Raw genomic sequence first — 18,225 nt, 5'->3', positions numbered from 1 at the left:
TAGTAGAGAGAGAGAGAGAGAGAGACAAACTAGGCGGAATCAAAGATAGGAAATAATCCCTTCTCCCCACAGACTGCTGCAATAGCCTCCCACTGTTCCCTTGAAGGATCCAGACCCGTCGGATTATGCGCACACGCCTGGAGGAGTATGACATCTCCTCTTGACGCTTGTTCTTTCAGTGTTGAGATCATACCCTCAATGTCTAGCGTGGATGTTTTATCGTCATAGTAGGGATAGAAACGCTGCTCGATCCCGGCGTTGACATGGCTCCAGATCTTCGGGTGATTCTCCCATGTCGGGTTTGAGAACCATATGGTCTTCGGTTGGACGACATCAGACAGGAGACGGGCAATAAAGTGAAGAGCACCAGTGCCGGAGATGGTCTGCATGGAGGCGATCACCCGGCTCTCCAATGTGTCTTTGAATGTGATCTGTCGCGCCACCGAGACGAGATCGGGATGGCCCATCTGAGGGGAAATGTCATGGTTGAGGGTTTGGTCTGCGTTGAGGATTTCTCTGGCCTGAGATCAGCTCCGTGTTAGTCCAACGGACGCCTACATAAATGGATGTAGGAAAGAGCAGTTGATTAATTAATACCTTCTTCACAGATGGCAGAACCCATGTCTTCGCATTTTCGTCACGATATATACCAGGACTCAGGTTTACTTTCTTCTCGCTGGGATCGGCCCTGCATGCTTCAATCATGGCAAAAGCGCCATCTGGCACTACCTCTGGGATCCGGTCGAACAACGACATGGTTTTTGACTTGCTACACTCGACTGCACCGGAAACTATGGAGCTTGGTACTGAGCATCATTACAACCAGTATATTACAGTAAGGGGGAACCAGGGAGACCGGACTATTTCGGCGAGAAGCATCAATCAATTATGATTGTGACCATGGCCATTCTTCATTCTGGAGATCCATTCGGGAGAGACATCCTCACGGCTCGGAGGGTAGGACCCATATTGGAGAACCACACTCGGCAGAAATAATCCCAGCAAGTGAAACAATCAGTGCCAACCTTGGAAGCACTCCTGGTCCGTGAAATAAGCTTTCTATGGAATCACCGGAGCGTTGTGTTGCATCGAGATGCATACGCTTCGGCACCGAAAAGCTCCGAAACTGTCTTGTTGAAGAGGGTTTGGAGCTATTAAACGCTCAATGACTACAGAATTATTAGTGCTGTCTCCACAAAGCTATCTCCTCCAGAAGAGTAACGGGAAATGGAGAAATCGAAAAAATGGCAACCCAGGCAGACTCAGGACGTGCCCGTCTCAAGGAGGCATACCACCATCTCGGCGCACACCCCTTCTCCGCCGTCGAGTTCACCCTCATCAAGATCTTCGTCGACTACAATGCCTGGGATACAATCCCTGACGAAGGCGACATTGCCGTCACCGAGTTAGCCGAGAAAATCGGCGGTTCGTTCGAGGTCGTGGACCGTATGGTGACCTTCTTCATCGCGGGCAAGGTTCTTGAATCGACTGCCCCGGGCCGCATCGCTCACACGGAAAAGTCTCGCATCTACAAGTCCGATCAACCGCTCTCCTGGCTGTGTGTGCATATGTTCAACAATGTCTTCCGCCCCCTTGCTCAGCTGCCGGGCTTCTTCGCCAAGTATGGTCTTGCTTCGCCGCAGAACGTCCGTTTGACCCCTCTCGGTTTAGCACATGGTTACGACGACAAGCCCGCTTACGATATTATTGTTGCCGATAAAGCGGTGCACAAAGGATTCAACAAAGCCCTGCGGGAACTTGGGGGCATGTACTCCCTGAAGGGGGTTTATGATTTCGGATGGTTACAGGAAGGTCTTCTCGCTACCGGATCCGGATCGCGGGCGGCCATTGTGGACGTCGGCGGGAGTCACGGTCTCGCTCTGCGCGATGCAGTGCGCAACAACCCGTTTATCCCGGCAGAGAGATGCGTTCTCTTTGATCTCCCGGAGGTGATCGAAAACACGAACAAGAATCTCGAAAAGAGCCCGGATGAGGTTCTGCAGAAGGTGCAGAAAGTCGGCGGAAGCATGTTCGAGCCCTATCCGGAGGCCGTTCAGGGAGCGCTCATCTACCTGTTCCGCCGTGTACTCAACGACTTCCCCGATGAGGATGTCGTGCGGGCCTTCCAGAATGTGCGGAAGACGGCGGCGCCTGACACGCGCATCTTGGTGATCGAGGAGATGCTGAGTCCCAAGCGGATTCCCATGAATGTCTGCTTGGATATCGCTCTGATGCTGGCTGCGGGTAAGAGGCGGAATGCCGCAATGTTCAGTGAATTAGCGGAGCGCGCTGGGTTCCGTCTCAATGGAGAGTTCAAGAATGTTGCGTCTGCGTTTGATGACTTCAGTGTGCTTGAGTTTGTTGTCGCATAGTTTATACATGAAGAATATATTTGTCTGGTTCTGTTAACCCTAACTCTGGTTCTCGTGCATGTAAAGATTCATATAGTTTGGAAGGAGTGAATGTATATCAAGATGTACATTCTGTTCCAGAGATGATATGAAGCAACCGATCTGGGAAATAAGCTGATGTGCAATACAATCGAGTCCTCAATAATAGCCTAAGGCCAGTATTGTGTTGGAATGGATTTCTACAATGTAAGTACTGTGTTTTCTATCCTACACGACTACGAAATTCAGCATGCAATAGAAAACTCTGTATGTCCTACCATGTAACAGACAATTATGTACAACAATCTTCGTTCTTATTTCTCCTCCTTGACTTCGATGTGCCCGTTCTGCACACCGTTTCCATCAGACACAGCCCCGCTTGACAGAGCCTTTCCATTAGGCACAGTTCCATTAGAGGAGGTTCCATTCGGTCGAACAGTCCCATCAATACTGGATATCCTCTTCACGCACTCGATCGCCCCGATGGAAATGAGGTTCGAGTCCACATGGCACAAAACCAAGCGCGCCCCCAACGTGTTAATAGCCCAATCCTGGAACTTCAGGTCATTGTAGTTACCAGCCAGGCCAAAGATCTTATTGTGACGTTTGCATGCCGCGCTGACGGCTTCCAGCGCCGCCCGGAACTCCGGTACATCGACCCGGCCCGGTATGCCCATGTCGGTGGACAGGTCGATGCAGCCGACGATCAGCATATCGACGCCGTCAACGGCAGCAATCGCGTCGACGTTCGGAATACTATCAGCCGCTTCAATCATCATCCCCACCGCGGACGCCTGGGCGTTGATCTCCTCGGCCATCTTCTGCATCGGCAACGTCTTCAGCCCCACGGCAGCCTGCTGCAGCCATAGCGACCGCTTCCCCAGCGGCGGGAACTTGCACATCTTGACGGACCTCTTCGCGTCTTCCACGGTGACAATGTGCGGAAAGACGACGGCCATGGCTCCCGAGTCGAGAACCTGCTGCACGTACCCCATGCCGCATTCGTACGGCACGCGAACAATAGGCGTCAGACCGGCCAGAGTGCCTGCGCTCGCGAGCTGGCTCGCCTCGGTGATGGAAAAGGTCGAGTGCTCCATCTCAACCCATAGGACGTCGAAGCCGGCATTCTTGGCGAGATGTACGACGAGAGGATTGGTTACTAGCCTTATTACCAGGGCCTGTGGCTAATTTAGCTCTCTCTCTATTTCTATTTTCTCATTCTCCAGGTCAGAGAATAGCTGAGATAGAGTGTGCGATGTTGCGAAGGTCCCCAACCTACTTTGCATAGTTGTCCGGCGCGGGCTTTGGTGTATAGGACGTTTTCGCGGAGGAGCATTATGACCAGTGGTGGATGAAATAACCCTAAGATATTAAGATAAACAAATGTCACTAAATCTATCTGAAGGATGAAGAAGAATGAGATGGATTTTTCCACATGGGATGTGTTCATCATTTTATCATGACTGAAACCACTACTTGAAGTAGCATGTGGATGAGTCCATTCCTGATATCCGAAATTGACATCAAGCTTCCACGTGTCGGCATGGAACCGAACCGTCTGCTGGCCTGGTGGATCATTTGGCAATGTTCAGGTGCAGCCACAGTTACTGATGAGTTGCATTAGGGCTGGTTTAACCGGAGAATTTCGGTGGATTTCGGCCCACAGCTGCAGGGCTATCTATGAAGAGTTACTAAAGAAGCAATTATTCAGATCCTGGCCAGTCGGATGGCTCGTAGATACATTAGGATGGTTCGATATGTGTTTTGGATATTCATATTACATCTAATCTAATCGGGAGGCTGACTCCTTCGCGAGGTAGTATTTCTCGATATTACCTCGATAGAAGCCCAAATGATCAGTTTACGGTCCCCAGAAGAGGCTGATAATTTGATTATATTGCAACTACAGTTTAACCTGTCATCTGGATGGTATTGAGACAAAAAGTGTGTTGGACGTGCCAGAACAGACATCGAGGCATGTTGTCAGGGCTGGCCCTAACAGCTGCATGTGGATATTTTTTATCTATCTGCATTTCAGCCTGGATCAGCTTAGGAGAGTTTAATAAACCTCCTAAACCTAATAATATAACTACAGACTTATAAAGCCAAGCACAGCCTATCGCAAAAACTCGGCCTTCTTCGGCTGGGATAGCTTTCATTACCGGAAAAAGGCAGTGTTGATGCAGAGCTCCCGGATCTGGGGCTTGTCTAGATCGCGATCTGGAGTTCTCATGGTCATGCAACAATTTCCCGACGGATTGCTTAAGTTGCTTAAGCGTTTGGTGCGAAACTTCTGCTCTTCTACCCAGCGACTACATACTTTGTACTTTACGATTACTCGCCTGTTTCTATCCTAATATTAATTCTTCACTTACCTCTGCTCCCTCCCATGCCATGCCACCGTAGACGACACATAATCCGAGATATCATAGACGAACACTACGATGGCAGTGTCACACGAACCCATCGCCGTCATCGGCATGGCATGCCGTTTCCCAGGAGGCTCAGATTCACCCTCGAAGCTCTGGGACTTGCTGCGGTCACCGCGCGACCTCTCGAAGCGCATCCCAGCCGACCGTTTCGACATAACCGGCTTCTATCACTCCAATGGAGCCCAGCATGGAGTCACCGACGCCTTCGGCGCATACTTCATCGAGGAAGACGTGACCCGGTTTGATAATACGTTTTTCAATATTCAGCCGGCCGAGGCTGAGGCCATCGACCCGCAGCAGCGCTTGGTCATGGAGACTGTCTACGACTCGCTGTACCTTTTTCTGTCCTGGTTATCTTCTTGTCTGTGGTGATTTGCTGACTTGCTGGTAGGTGCGCTGGAGGCCAAACCATCGAGAGTCTCCGGGGGTCAAGGACGGCCGTGTACGTCGGCATGATGTGCGATGACTGGCATCAGATCCTTAATCGTGACTGGGATCTGATGCCGACATACGCCGCCACGGGCGAGAGTCGTGCTATCATCTCCAACCGCATCTCCTATTTCTTCGACTGGCACGGTCCAAGCATGACCATCGACACGGCCTGCTCGTCCTCGCTCGTAGCCGTTCACCAGGGCGTGACTGCCCTGCGGAATGGCGAGTGTCCGATCGCGGTCGTGGCTGGTGCTAACTTGATTCTGGCCCCTGGTGGGTTTCCGGTTTTTGACTTCTTGAGAAAATATTTACGTTGAAAGAGAGGAAACTGATGCTGACTGGCTTCCACAGGAATGTTCATAGCTGAGAGCAACCTCCACATGCTCTCACCAACGTGCAGCAGCAAGATGTGGGATGCTGCCGCTGACGGCTACGCTCGCGGTGAGGGCATTGCCGCCGTCGTACTGAAGCCACTCAGTGCTGCGCTGAGGGATGGTGATCACATCGACTGCATAATCCGCGAAACGGCTGGTAAGTGTTTTCCTCTTGATGTTTAGTTTAACAAATGCTGAGCAATCACAGTAAACCAAGACGGTAAGACTGCCGGGTTGACGATGCCCAGCAATATCGCCCAGGCAGACCTCATCCGTCAGACGTATGCCCGTGCCGGACTCGACATCAACAATCCAAAAGACCGTCCGCAGTTCTTCCATGCTCACGGAACTGGCACACCCGCCGGTGACCCGCAGGAAGCGGAAGCCATCTCGCGGACCTTCTTTGGTGGGGATGAGAAGGCGACGGATACACTCTATGTGGGCTCTATCAAAACTGTTGTCGGGTATGTCCTGCCAACGTTGTTGTCATTCTCTCTTCTCTAACCACGTATTGACTTACCTTTGCGCAGACACACCGAGGGTGCTGCTGGTCTTGCCAGCTTGATCGGCTCTGCTTTGGCCATGCAGCATGGCACAATTCCCCCAATCTTCATTTCAAGAATCTCAGTCCCCGCGTCGCCCCATTTTATGCTCATCTCAAGATTCCCACCGAGGCTACCCCTTGGCCGAAGACACTTCCAGGCCAACCGCGCCGAGTTAGTGTCAACAGCTTTGGTAAAGCGAATCGAACGGAAAGAGAGGACTAAGAGGGGCTAACAGATGCAGGATTCGGCGGCACCAATGCACACGCCATTCTCGAGCATTTTGAACCGGAATCATCAAAAAAGACCGCTGCTGCCTTGCCAGTCTTCACTCCACTTACCATCTCCGCCGGCTCTTCGTCTAGTCTCCGCGCCATGTTCGATGTCCTGAGGACCTACCTGAAGGCGCACCCGGAGACTAATATCCGCGATCTGGCTTACACGCTGCAGACACGCCGGTCAACGCTCCCTTACCGCAAGCCCATCTTTGCCTCCAACGTCGAGGAGGCCATCAAACGGATCGACAGCCTGCTTGCTGATGATAACAACAACGCCAATGACAACGGACTGACTACCCGTTATTACGACGTGTCCAAGCCCCGTATTCTCGGTGTCTTCACCGGTCAGGGTGCCCAGTGGCCACGAATGGGCGCACGATTGATTGAGGAGTCCCCATTTGCTGCCCAGCGCATTGCAGAGCTCCAGCGAGCCTTGGCTACGCTTCCAGAGGGCGACCGGCCTGACTGGACGATCTTCTCGCAACTCCTTGCCGATCCCAAGGACTCCCGGATATCCGAGGCAGCCATATCTCAGCCGCTATGCACGGCGGTCCAAATCGTGCTCGTGGACCTCCTCAGGGCGTCGAACATCCAGCTACGTGCCGTCGTTGGTCATTCCTCCGGCGAGATTGGCGCTGCGTATGCTGCCGGTTTCCTGTCGGCCACCACTGCCATCCGCGTTGCCTACTACCGCGGTCTCTATGCCAAGGTGTCTCGCTCTGGAGTCCCTGGCGCCATGATGGCTGTCGGCACTTCGTTCGAGGATGGTCGGAGGTTCTGCGAGCTCGAACAGTTCGCCGGACGAATACAGGTGGCAGCGCGCAACTCCCCGGCCAGTATCACTCTCTCGGGTGACGAGGATGCTATTGAAGAGGCCATCACCATCTTCCAGAAACAGGGCAAGTTTGCGCGCCGACTACGCGTGGACACCGCGTACCACTCGAACCACATGCTGGCATGCGCAGAGCCCTACCTCGCCGGTTTGGCGAGGGCTAGCTATACTGTGAACGAGGGCAACGGTACCACATGGTTCTCCAGCGTCGGTGAGGGCGGTCATATCATGACTAAGGACGACATCCAGAATCCCCAGTACTGGATCGACAACACAACAAGCACTGTCCTGTTCGAGCCGGCTGTATCACAGGCTGCAACCAAGGCTGGACCCTTCGACATTGCCATCGAACTCGGTCCCCATCCGGCGCTCAAGGGTCCAGCCCTCCAGACAATAGAACAGGCAACCGGGAACCAGATCCCTTATACAGGCTTGCTGGCCCGTAACAAGAACGACGTGGAAGAACTAGCCTCAGCGCTTGGCTTCCTCTGGACGGAACTCGGCGCCTCGTCTGTTAACTTTGACAGCTTCGAGAAGCTGATTTCTGGCGCTGCGCCACGACAGGCCGTGCCAGATCTCCCTACATATCCCTTTGACCATTCCCGTTCTTTCCGCTCGCTCACTCGCTTCTCCGGGGGCCATCGACATGTCCACGCACCGCCGCATCCGCTCCTGGGACGACGGTTGGTGGAGACAGAGACGAGCGACGAGATCTCCTGGCGTAACATCCTGCGGCCATCGGAGAACAGTTGGCTCCACGGCCACGCATTGCAGGGTCAGAGCGTCTTCCCTGCCATGGGCTATGTTTCCATGGCCGTGGAAGCCATCTCCGCGGCTGCAGCTGACCGAAAGCTGGGGCTAGTCACTCTCGATCACGTCCTCATCAGCCGTGCTCTCGCCTTCAGCGATGACAACGCCGGAATGGAGAGCAAGGTGACGCTGAGCATCATTCGCTCCACCGACGACGAGCTTTCTGCCCGCATTACCTGCCATTCTGGCCTGCCCTATAACAGTGCCACGCCGCTGGCTCTCAACTTCAGCGCCACCATCACCGCCGTCTTCCACGACTCGGAGCCGGACACGCTACCTGCGACTCGCCATGACGAGATCAATCTGGTCAACGTAGACGTGAAGCGCTTGTACTCGCAATTCACGAAGCTGGGCTACAACTATAGCTCACCGTTCACGGGCGTGAGGACCGTTCAGCGCAAGATGGGTTGGGCGACTGGCGAGATCGAGGACGAGTCTGGCGATGGCTGGGAGGACAAACTTCTTGTGCATCCAGGCTGGCTTGATTCAGCTATTCAGACCGGCTTTGCGGCGTATACTCACCCGCACGACAACCGGCTCTTCGCGCTCTGCGTGCCGACGGCCATTCGCTCCATTGCCATCAACCCGTACTTCTTCAGCACGAGCGTCACCCGGGACCGCATTCTGCAGTACCAGACGTCCTCTCGCGAGGCCGGCCAGGGCCAGATGCTGATCGATATCGACATCTTCACTGGCGGTGCGGCCCAGACGCATCCCTTCGTGCAGTTCGAGTCGATTGAGGTGCGGCCCTTCGCGGCACCGACGCCGCGTGACGATGCCGTTCTGTACACACGTTGTCACTACCGTCTGGCAAGTCCCGATGCACATATGGCCGCAGATGGCAGTGAGCTATCGCCCGAGAACACCGTGGCGCTCCTGGCGGTTGAGCGCGTGGGCTTCTTCTATCTGCGCCGTCTGCGCGAGACCATCACGCAGCAGGAGAAGGCAGAAGCCCTGCCCAACTATCAAAATCTGCTAGACTTTGCTACTCGGACGGTCGAAGCCGTGTCTCAAGGGAAGCATGCTCATGTACCGTGCGAGGCGTTAAAGGACTCACCATCCTTCATCCGCTCACTCATCACCAAGCACCATCACTGGGACTACATGCGGCTGCTGGAGGCCGCAGGCGACCACCTGGCGGACAGCATCCGAAGCGGCGGAAGCATCCTGGAACATCTATCCAAGGACGAACTGCTGAACCGGTTCTACCAGGAGCTAACCGCACTGCCCGGACAGGAGAGTGTCAATGCTTGGTATGCCCGCGTCGTCGCCCAGATCACCTACCGCTTCCCACACACGCACATCCTCGAGATCGGAGCCGGTACAGGCGCTGGCTCGACGACGTCAATCCTGCCGGCGCTAGGGGACGCCTTCTCGACGTACACGTACACGGACATCTCTGCGGAGTCCCTCGAGAGCGCTCAGGACCGCTTCCGTGACTTTGCCGACGATCGCCTGGTGTTCGCCATGTACGATATCGATCAGCCACCGGCGGGACAGGGACTCGAGGAAGGCTCGTATGATATTGTACTGCTGTCAAATGTCCTGCATTCCTCGCGCAACATGGACGAGGCACTGGCCAACGCGAGGAAGCTCCTACGGCCTGGCGGTTACCTGGTCGTGCTGGATATCAACACCAACGACTCGCTGAGTCTGGGCATTGTTCTCGGTGGTCTTCCTGGATGGTGGACCAGTAGCAATGGACCGTCTCTATCACTGGATCAGTGGGATGCTTTGGCACGTCGGCATGGCTTTGGTGGCATCGACTCGCATACCCCCTTCGGCGACAACATGTTTCCATGGTTCTCTGTCTTCGTCAGCCAGGCCGTCGATGACCGTATCAGCTCTCTGCGCGCTCCTCTCGCCGTTCCTACTCCGAACCGGAGCACAAATGAACTCGTCATCGTTGGCGGGCGCACAGCCACTGTTTCCCGACTGGCGGAGGGTGCCAGCGCTCTCCTTGGCCCGCGTTATGCCGGCGTCACCAGGCTCGAGTCTCTCGAGGAGCTCAACCAGCGTGGCCTGGCTCCGCGAAGCGCGGTCCTCTCACTGACAGAGCTGGATGAGCAGTTCTTCGAGATCCGCACCGCGTCCAAGATCGACGCTCTCAAGACGCTCTGGCAGAACGGCAGCAATATTCTCTGGGTGACACGCGCAGCGAGAGACGAACGCCCTTTCTCATCCATCATGCTTGGAGTGACCCGAGTTGTCCGCCATGAGTATCCTGCTATGAACGTGCAGCTGCTCGACTTCGACAACGCCACGGAACCCACGCCGCAGCTGGTAGCTGACGCCCTGGTGCGTCTCGAGCTGGGCGCGCAGTTCAAGAAGGAGGACGCCAATATACTCTGGACGGTTGAGCCTGAGTACTATTATGTCAACGGCCGTCTCCTCCTACCGCGATTGCTTCCGGACACGGGGGCGAACAAGCGGTATAACACCTATCGCCGCCCTGTGTATGATGAGTTCGATCCTTCCAAAAGAACGATTGTTCTCGAGCCTGCGGCAGATGGAAGAACCTTCGAGCTGGCGACTGTGTCGCCGCTGCGTGTGCTGCCAGCCCGTCGACCGACAGAGAAGATGAAGACAGTCACTCTCCAAGTCGAGCAATCACTGTTACAGGCGATCAAAGTCTGCGAAAGCGGATACTTCACCCTGTCTGCGGGCATCGATGCTGAGACAGGCCAACAGCTCGTCGTACTGGCCGATACCGCTGTCGAATCCCAGCTGCGCGTGCCCTCTGAATGGACGGTGCAGCTCAAAGACAAGAGCAACAACATCAACAGCTTGCTTGTCGCTCTTGCGGCGCATCTTCTCGCGCAGACTATCCTCGCTACCGCGCCGCGCTCTGGCACTGTGGTAGTGCATGAAGCCGACGAGACTCTTAAGGACACCCTGGACAGACAAGCGGCCGTAGAAGGCGTGCGAGTTGTCTTCACGACAGCGAAGAAGAACAAGACGGCGTCACCATACGTCTTCGTCCACGAGAAGCTCCCTGTACGCATGGTGCGGAAACTCTTGCCGCGCGATGTCTCGCTCCTAGTCGACTTGTTCCCCGAGTCCGCCTGTTCTGACCTCATTGCTCGATCTCTCTCGCTGCATACGGCCAGAGTCACGGCAGGGGACCTCCTGCGTATGCAGCCCGGCTTGTCTCCCAGTGCCGATGACAATGTGGACCAGATCGGCCAGACGCTCAGGACAGCTTTCCGGGCAGTGACGAACCGAGCACGGCTGGCGTCGTCGCCAAAACACGAACAGGTCCCCCTGTTGCCTCTCCAGGACGTCCCCGGTTCCCCCGTGATGCACTCCAAGCTCAGCGTTGTCGACTGGACCACTTCGTCGTCAGTGCGAGCTCTTGTGCGACCCATCGACCACGGTAACATCTTCCGTGCAGACGGTACCTACCTCCTCGTCGGCCTGGCAGGCGAGCTGGGTCAGTCGCTGTGCGCGTGGATGGTGGCTCATGGAGCACGCAACGTCGTCCTTGCCAGTCGTCGACCCAAGGTCTCCCAGCGGTTCATCGACCTGGGAGCAGCCGAGGGAGCAACGATCAAAGTGGTTTCAATGGACGTGACACGCCGCGAGTCGCTGCGCGCGGCCCTGAATGAAATACGCGCTGAGCTGCCGCCCATCATCGGCGTCGCTAACGGCGCCATGCTGATCGACGACGCGCTGTTCGATGATATCAGCTTCGCGTCGCTGCAGCGGACCGTCCCGCCCAAGATCGAGGGCACCATCAACCTGGATGAGTTCTTCTACGATGCGCCGCTCGACTTCTTCATCGTCCTCACGTCGCTGGCTAATGTCGTCGGCAACACAGGCCAGTCGGTCTACGTCATGGCCAACCAGTTCATGACGGCGCTGACGGCCCAAAGGCGCGATGTGCGCGGCGTCGCTGGCTCTAGCATGGCAATCAGCTCCATCCTCGGCCTGGGTTACTTCGAACACGCCAACCTGGACAAGGACTACTTCGAGCGCAGGGGCTACCGTGATGTCTCCGAGAGGGACTTCCATGGGCTATTCGCTGAAGCCGTGCTCGCTGGTCGACCTGGCCAGAAAGGGCACCGCGGAGGTCTGCACTGGCGTGTCACTGTTCACCCATAACGCAGCACGACTGCTGCTCGACAATCCCTGCTTCCGCCATCTCCTGGTGCACGATACCGTTGTTCATGGCGGCAGCGGTAGCGGCAAGACGGAGCGTCCACGGGCACGTCTTGCGACAGTCAAGTCCCGCGATGAGGCGCTGGCCATCGTCCGAGAGGCCTTCAGCGACCGGTTGAGGCGCATCCTCAGTATCCCCGAGGGCGAGATCGTGAATGAGAAGGTAACGCTGGTTGAACAGGGCGTGGATTCCATCATGGCGGTCGACGTCCGTACCTGGTTCCTGCAGGAATTTGATGTCGACCTCCCTGTTCTCAAGATCCTGGGCGCCGGGTCGACGGTGGACTCGCTGCTTGAGGATGCGATGGACAATATGCCTCCTGAGATCCTTGACTTGGAGAAACTGGACGGTGGAGAGGCTGCTCCAGCCGCTACTCGTGCTTCTCCTTCTACTGTTTCTCCTCCTGTTGTTGTTGTTGCTGCTGCTGCACCTTCTTCCCCAACTACGAAACCGTCCACAAAGATAGTAACCAGTTCTGAGAGCACAGATACATCGACGACGCAGTCTCCACCGTACACGCCCATTGAGACGCCTCTGGAGACGCCTCTGGAGACGCCTCTCGACATTACTGGGGACATAAAGCAGCCCATCTGGGCATTAGATAGACTTCCCGAAGAAGCAAGGCGCAAGACAATCGTCGATTCGGCCACCGAGCTCACCTTGCCCATGACATACGGACAGAGGCGCTTCTGGTTCCTTAGCCACTACATCGCCGACCGCACGACGTTCAACATGGCCTACCAAGTCAAGCTCGAGGGCCGCATCCGCATCGACGTCCTCTCCAAGGCTGTCGAGTCGGCGGCGCAGAGACACGAGGCTCTACGCACACGCTTCTTCTGGTCCAACGATGACAACAAAACGCCCATGCAAGGCATTCTGTCCAAGACTCTCGTTCGTCTAGAGACAGCCACCGTCACGTCCGAGGCAGAGGCCGCAGAGGAGCTCGTCGCGATGCGCAACCATGAGTGGGATCTCGGCGACTGGGTGCAGCTACGCGTGAAACTGCTCTCCCTCTCCGACACGGTGCATTACCTGCTCATGGGGGCACATCACATCTCCATGGACGGCCACAGCGTGAGCCTTCTGATGATCGACGTTGACCGGGCGTACCGCAGCTCCGGTCAAACGCTACCACCGCTGCCTGATGCCTCTCAGGCCCGCGCCTTTGGCGAGCAACAGCTCCTTGCGTACAAGGCTGGCAAGCTCCAGCCGGCCATTGATTACTTCCGTCGCAGCTTACAGTCTATCGATCTCACTCGCCCCGTCGAGCTGCTCCCCTCTGCTCGCTCACAGGTGCGCCTGCCGCTCGAGACCTACAATTTCAATGTGGCCCGGATACGTCTTGAACCCCAGACGGCTGCACAGTTGAAGCACCTCGCACGTAGCCACCGAGCCACCTCGTTCCACGGCTACCTTGCGGCCCTGCAGGCTCTCTTGTTCCGCCTGCTGCCGGCCGAGACGACGGATAAGCTGGTCATCGGTATCGCGGACGCCAATCGGCTAGACAGCAAGTTCATGGGCAGTCTTGGAAACTTCCTCAACGTGCTTCCCTTGCTGTTCAACCGTAATCCCGACGGCCAGACCGGCCAAACGTTCGGACAGGCCGTCGAGGAGGTCCGAAAGAAGGTATACGGTGCTCTCGAGCATTCGGCTCTGCCGTTTGACCTGCTGTTGGACGAGCTCGCTGTGCCGCGCTCCAACGCATATCCGCCCGTGTTCCAGATCCTCATGGACTACAAGCTCGTCACGAGAGAGCAGTCGGACATGAGCTGCGCCGGATGCCAGATGAGCGATCAGCGGTCGCTTCCGGCCAAGGGCCCGTATGATATCGTGCTGGAGATCATTGAGGATCGTGAAAGCGCGCTGGTGGTTGTCCATGCGCAGGAGGCTCTGTACAGCAAGGAGGCGACAGATCTGTTCCTCAGGAGCTACGTCAATGTCCTGAAACAGGTCGTCAAGCCTCGCGGGGACGAGGTGAAAGTGGATGAACTGGAGAAGTGGGACGAGACCGATGTGAAGAAGGCGTTGGAACTCGGCAAGGGTATGTATTTCTCTTCTTTCTTTCTTCTTTCTTGCTCAAGCTGACTCTAAGCTTCCATCATAGGTACTGACCTGCTGCTCGAATGGCCCGCCACCGTCGCTCACCGCATCGACGAGGTCATAGCCGAGCACCCCGACAATCTCGCCGTGAAAGACGACTTTGGTCGTGTTTGGACCTACGCGGCTCTGGACGAGCGGGTCGAGAGTATTACACGCACTCTCCGTGCGAAGCTGCCTGATCAAAGCCGCGAACAGTCTGTTGTTGGCGTGTTCCAGACGCCATCCGCTGAGTGGATTGCCTCCCTGATTGCTATCTTTCGTGTTGGCGCCATCTACCTTCCATTGGATCTCAAAGTCTCCGTCGCGCGCCTGAAGAGCTACGTGGACGCCGCACGGCCGGCTGCCATCCTGGCCGACAGTGAGACCATGGGACACACTGAAGAGATCGGAGTTGGGCCTGAGGATGCCGTCGCTGTCATCAATGTGTCTGATCTCCCTGCCACCGTGGAAGGGAGCAAGGAGAGAATTGCAACGGCTGCCCAGCACGACCGCCCGGCATACATCATCTTTACCAGTGGTTCAACGGGCCAGCCCAAGGGTATCGTCGTCAAGCATGCCAGCTTCCGTGCCATGGCGGAGGGCTTTGTCCGCGAGTGGGATATCACCACCCTCGGCCGCGTTGTGCTCCAGCAGTTCCCCTTCACCTCTGACGGCTCGTTGAAACAAATCCTCTCCGCCATCACCACCGGCGGCTGCCTTGTGGTTGCCCCTGCTGATGCCCGAGGCGACCCTACGGAGTTGACACGACTCATGGCCAAGCACGACGTGACGTTTACTGTCGCGACGCCTTCCGAGTACAGCATGTGGTTGCGATTCGCACCCGATGGTCTTCGCCGCTGCACGGCCTGGACCAGTGCCTGGTTTGGGGGTGAACGTTCTCCCCAGAGCCTTCTGGACTCGTTCCGGAACCTGAATCAGGCCCTGCCGAACCTGCGCTTCTTCACGACGTACGGGCCCACTGAGGCGACTATCTCCACCATGAAGGGCCTGGCCGATGTCCGCGATCCGAACCTGACTGTCCCCGTTCCCGGTCGAATCCTGCCCAACTACGCCGTGTACATTGTTGACGATGACTCCCGGCCTGCGCCGATCGGTGTGCCGGGCGAGATTGTCATCGGCGGAGCCGGTGTCGGCAACAATGAATATCTCAATCGGCCGGATCTGACGGCGAAGCAGTTCCCTGTGGATCCATTCGCACCCGATGACAAGAAAGCCACTGGTTTCGGCCGCATGTACCGCACCGGCGACTATGGGCGACTCAACGCCCATGGCATGCTTACCGTTGAGGGTCGTGTCGCCGGCGATGCCCAGGTCAAGGTCCGTGGGTTCCGCGTCGAACTGGCCGAGATTGAAGGCGTCATCATCAGAGAGGCCGCTGGAGCGCTGGCCCACGCCGTCGTGACACTGCGTGCCGGCGAAGGCGACCATGATGAGGAGTTCCTCGTTGCCCATGTGGTCATTGACAACAACAACAAAGAGCGGACCGAGGCACCGACTGCCAAGATAGTAGAACAGCTTCGCGCTCGCCTGTCTGTCTCCCTCCCTCAATACATGGTCCCGGCCGTCATCGTGCCTATCGATGAGGTGCCCCTGACGGCCAATGGCAAGATTGACCGGAAGGCTATGCAGGCATTCCCGCTCCCTGAGATCAAAACATCCCTCGCCGAGCAACAAGAGCAACAACAGAAGAGCTTCACGCCCACCGAGCGCCTCCTTGCTGACCTCTGGGCCGATGTCCTCCCGGCTCACTCGTTGACAACTCAACCACTGACGCTTCTGACCGACTTCTTCCGGGCTGGCGGCAACTCGCTACTGCTGGTCAAGTTGCAGGCTGCCATCAAGCACGCGTTTGGTGACGCACCACGCCTGAACAAGCTCATGAGCACGCCCGAGCTCGGCAATATGGCGATGCTGCTCGAGAGCGAAGGGACTGCGCCGGATTGGGATACGGAAATCGCTCTGGACTTTCCAGACCAAGTCCCCACGCAACAAATGAGAGCTCCAACGAGCAGCAGTACCGGTCTCCATGTCCTCGTCACCGGCGCTACTGGATCTCTGGGCAAGCGCATCATCCCTCATCTAGCAGCTAGTGAATGCGTGGCGCAGATCGTGGTTCTGGCACGGCCAGCTGAGGGCCGGGATCTGACCAACTTGTTCCCCGGTCTGGAGAGCAAGGTGCGCGTCGTACAGACCGTTCTTCCATCCCTCCGTACAGACAACGACCTATCTGATATCGACGTCATCCTACATTGCGCCGCGGACCGCAACTTCTGGGACAGCTACGGCGCTCTCAAGCCTGTCAACGTGAACGCTGCCAAGGCACTCGCGAAGCTGGCCCTCCGCACTGGCGCCACGCTGCACGTTCTCAGCTCCGGTGCCCTCGCGAACTACGAGACTGACGGCGACAACAAGGATCTCCCACGGCCAGACCCGGCCCACGGCTATGTCTCGTCCAAGTGGGTGGTTGAGCGGTACCTAGCTGCTGCTGCACGCCGAGCCGGTCTACAGGTGACGGCACATCGGCCCACGAAGGCTGCATCTGCTGCAGCAGATGATGTCCCAACGGACAAACTGACGGAGACCGAGGACGCCCTGGTCCGGAGCTTCCTCCTCCTCTCGCCGCGCCTTGGCGTGCGGCCTGACTTTGCCCATCTAGGCGGCACGTTCCACATAGCGCCGCTCGAGGACGTGGCGTCTGCTATTGCTTCTGCCGTTATCGCAGGTCAAAATGAAACTGAATCTGAAGAAAAGGCTATGCGCGTCATCAACTACCCCGGCACGGCGACCGTGAGGGCCGATATGGCGGCGGCATATTTGGAGGAGCTGTTCCGTCAACCGGAGAACAAGGCTGTGCAGGAGCTGCCATCTGTGCCCGTGTTGCACTGGGTTGGCATGGCGAAGCGCGCGGGACTGTTTGAGTGGTTCTTTACATCTCAGGAATTGGTGGTGATTGATGATGAGGGACGGAGGGTTGTTTCGAGGCGGTGATTGTGTTACAAGTATGGATCAACGTTTACCCGGAGGATCGGCCGCTCCAAACACATTGTTTCACAGCCGACGTGCCAGTGTTACAAAAAGTGCCAAAATAGCAATCCAACATTCTTATTATCATTTCTTAAGATTATTGTTATTTTTTTCTTATTCTAATATAGTATATACTCCTTAAATCAATGAGACGGTTAGCCAGCTGCCGGAAACGGCGACATTCGACGCCATTTTTCGCGTCACTCTAACCGCCCGTTCCCACCACGCCCATCCCCTCTTCCTGCCACGCACCCTCACCCCATCACGTGACCCATTGGCTGCCCCTTAGTGCCTGGCCCAGCCCGCGCTTGCTCGCGCGCGGCTGCTCCCTTGGGACCTGTTCATCCATTTCATCTACTCACCTCACACTCACCCTGCCATTGCCTGCCGCAGCGCTGCCCCAGCGATGACCACGTTTTCTGGGGAGAGGGGAGTATATCACTCTTGGGTTCTGCTGTCAACATCCTACGGCCCAATTCCTTGGAGACCTGCCGAGCACTATAAAGCCTGGCCAGTATTTACCTCTACTGCCAATAGTAGAGTGTCAGGTGGGGAGTTCTGTCGCACGCAAGTGCCAGATGCGGATATGCCAAATCCACAAAGGCAAAGAGAACGTGCTCGATTTTATTAACATCTCAGTCAAGCCTGATCGTGAGGGAAAGATCCGACTTATTGCCGGCAATATACAATTTCGCGAAGAAGGACAATTTCGCCTTAGGTTTCTGCTTCGAGGAGTCCAATGGCATGAGCTGGTCTCCTATAGGATCAATGTGGACAAGGATGCTGGAGACACAGCGGCAGGTACAGATACGGAGAAAGTGTACTGTTTGGCATGAAGGCTAATTGTCT

At 56.3% G+C, this 18,225-nt stretch overlaps 3 protein-coding genes across 3 annotated transcripts; 2 read left to right on the top strand and 1 right to left on the bottom strand.

Annotated features, from left to right (window-relative positions):
- Window positions 1–703: 703 nt before the first annotated feature.
- On the top strand, window positions 704–2,372 carry T310_1653 (O-methyltransferase; the record flags this gene model as incomplete). Its single annotated transcript, XM_013475475.1, has 2 exons — window positions 704–835; window positions 1,185–2,372. 2 exons carry the CDS (start codon window positions 704–706, stop codon window positions 2,370–2,372), a joined length of 1,320 nt encoding a protein of 439 aa, XP_013330929.1.
- Window positions 2,373–2,704: 332 nt separating this feature from the next.
- Window positions 2,705–3,726, bottom strand: T310_1652 (uncharacterized protein; the record flags this gene model as incomplete). Its single annotated transcript, XM_013475474.1, has 2 exons — window positions 2,705–3,568; window positions 3,670–3,726. 2 exons carry the CDS (start codon window positions 3,724–3,726, stop codon window positions 2,705–2,707), a joined length of 921 nt encoding a protein of 306 aa, XP_013330928.1.
- A 1,108-nt stretch (window positions 3,727–4,834) lies between these two features.
- T310_1651 (BcPKS5, polyketide synthase) lies at window positions 4,835–17,340 on the top strand (the record flags this gene model as incomplete). Its single annotated transcript, XM_013475473.1, has 8 exons — window positions 4,835–5,154; window positions 5,214–5,527; window positions 5,606–5,785; window positions 5,837–6,092; window positions 6,159–6,363; window positions 6,399–12,162; window positions 12,200–14,293; window positions 14,357–17,340. 8 exons carry the CDS (start codon window positions 4,835–4,837, stop codon window positions 17,338–17,340), a joined length of 12,117 nt encoding a protein of 4,038 aa, XP_013330927.1.
- Between the last annotated feature and the right edge of the window lie 885 nt (window positions 17,341–18,225).

Source organism: Rasamsonia emersonii (genome assembly GCF_000968595.1).
Source record: "Rasamsonia emersonii CBS 393.64 chromosome Unknown ctg1118621759997, whole genome shotgun sequence".
Classification (NCBI taxonomy): Eukaryota; Fungi; Ascomycota; class Eurotiomycetes; order Eurotiales; family Trichocomaceae; genus Rasamsonia; species Rasamsonia emersonii.
The sequence above is the reverse complement of the archived record's forward strand: the minus strand, read 5'-3'. Positions and strand labels throughout refer to the sequence as shown.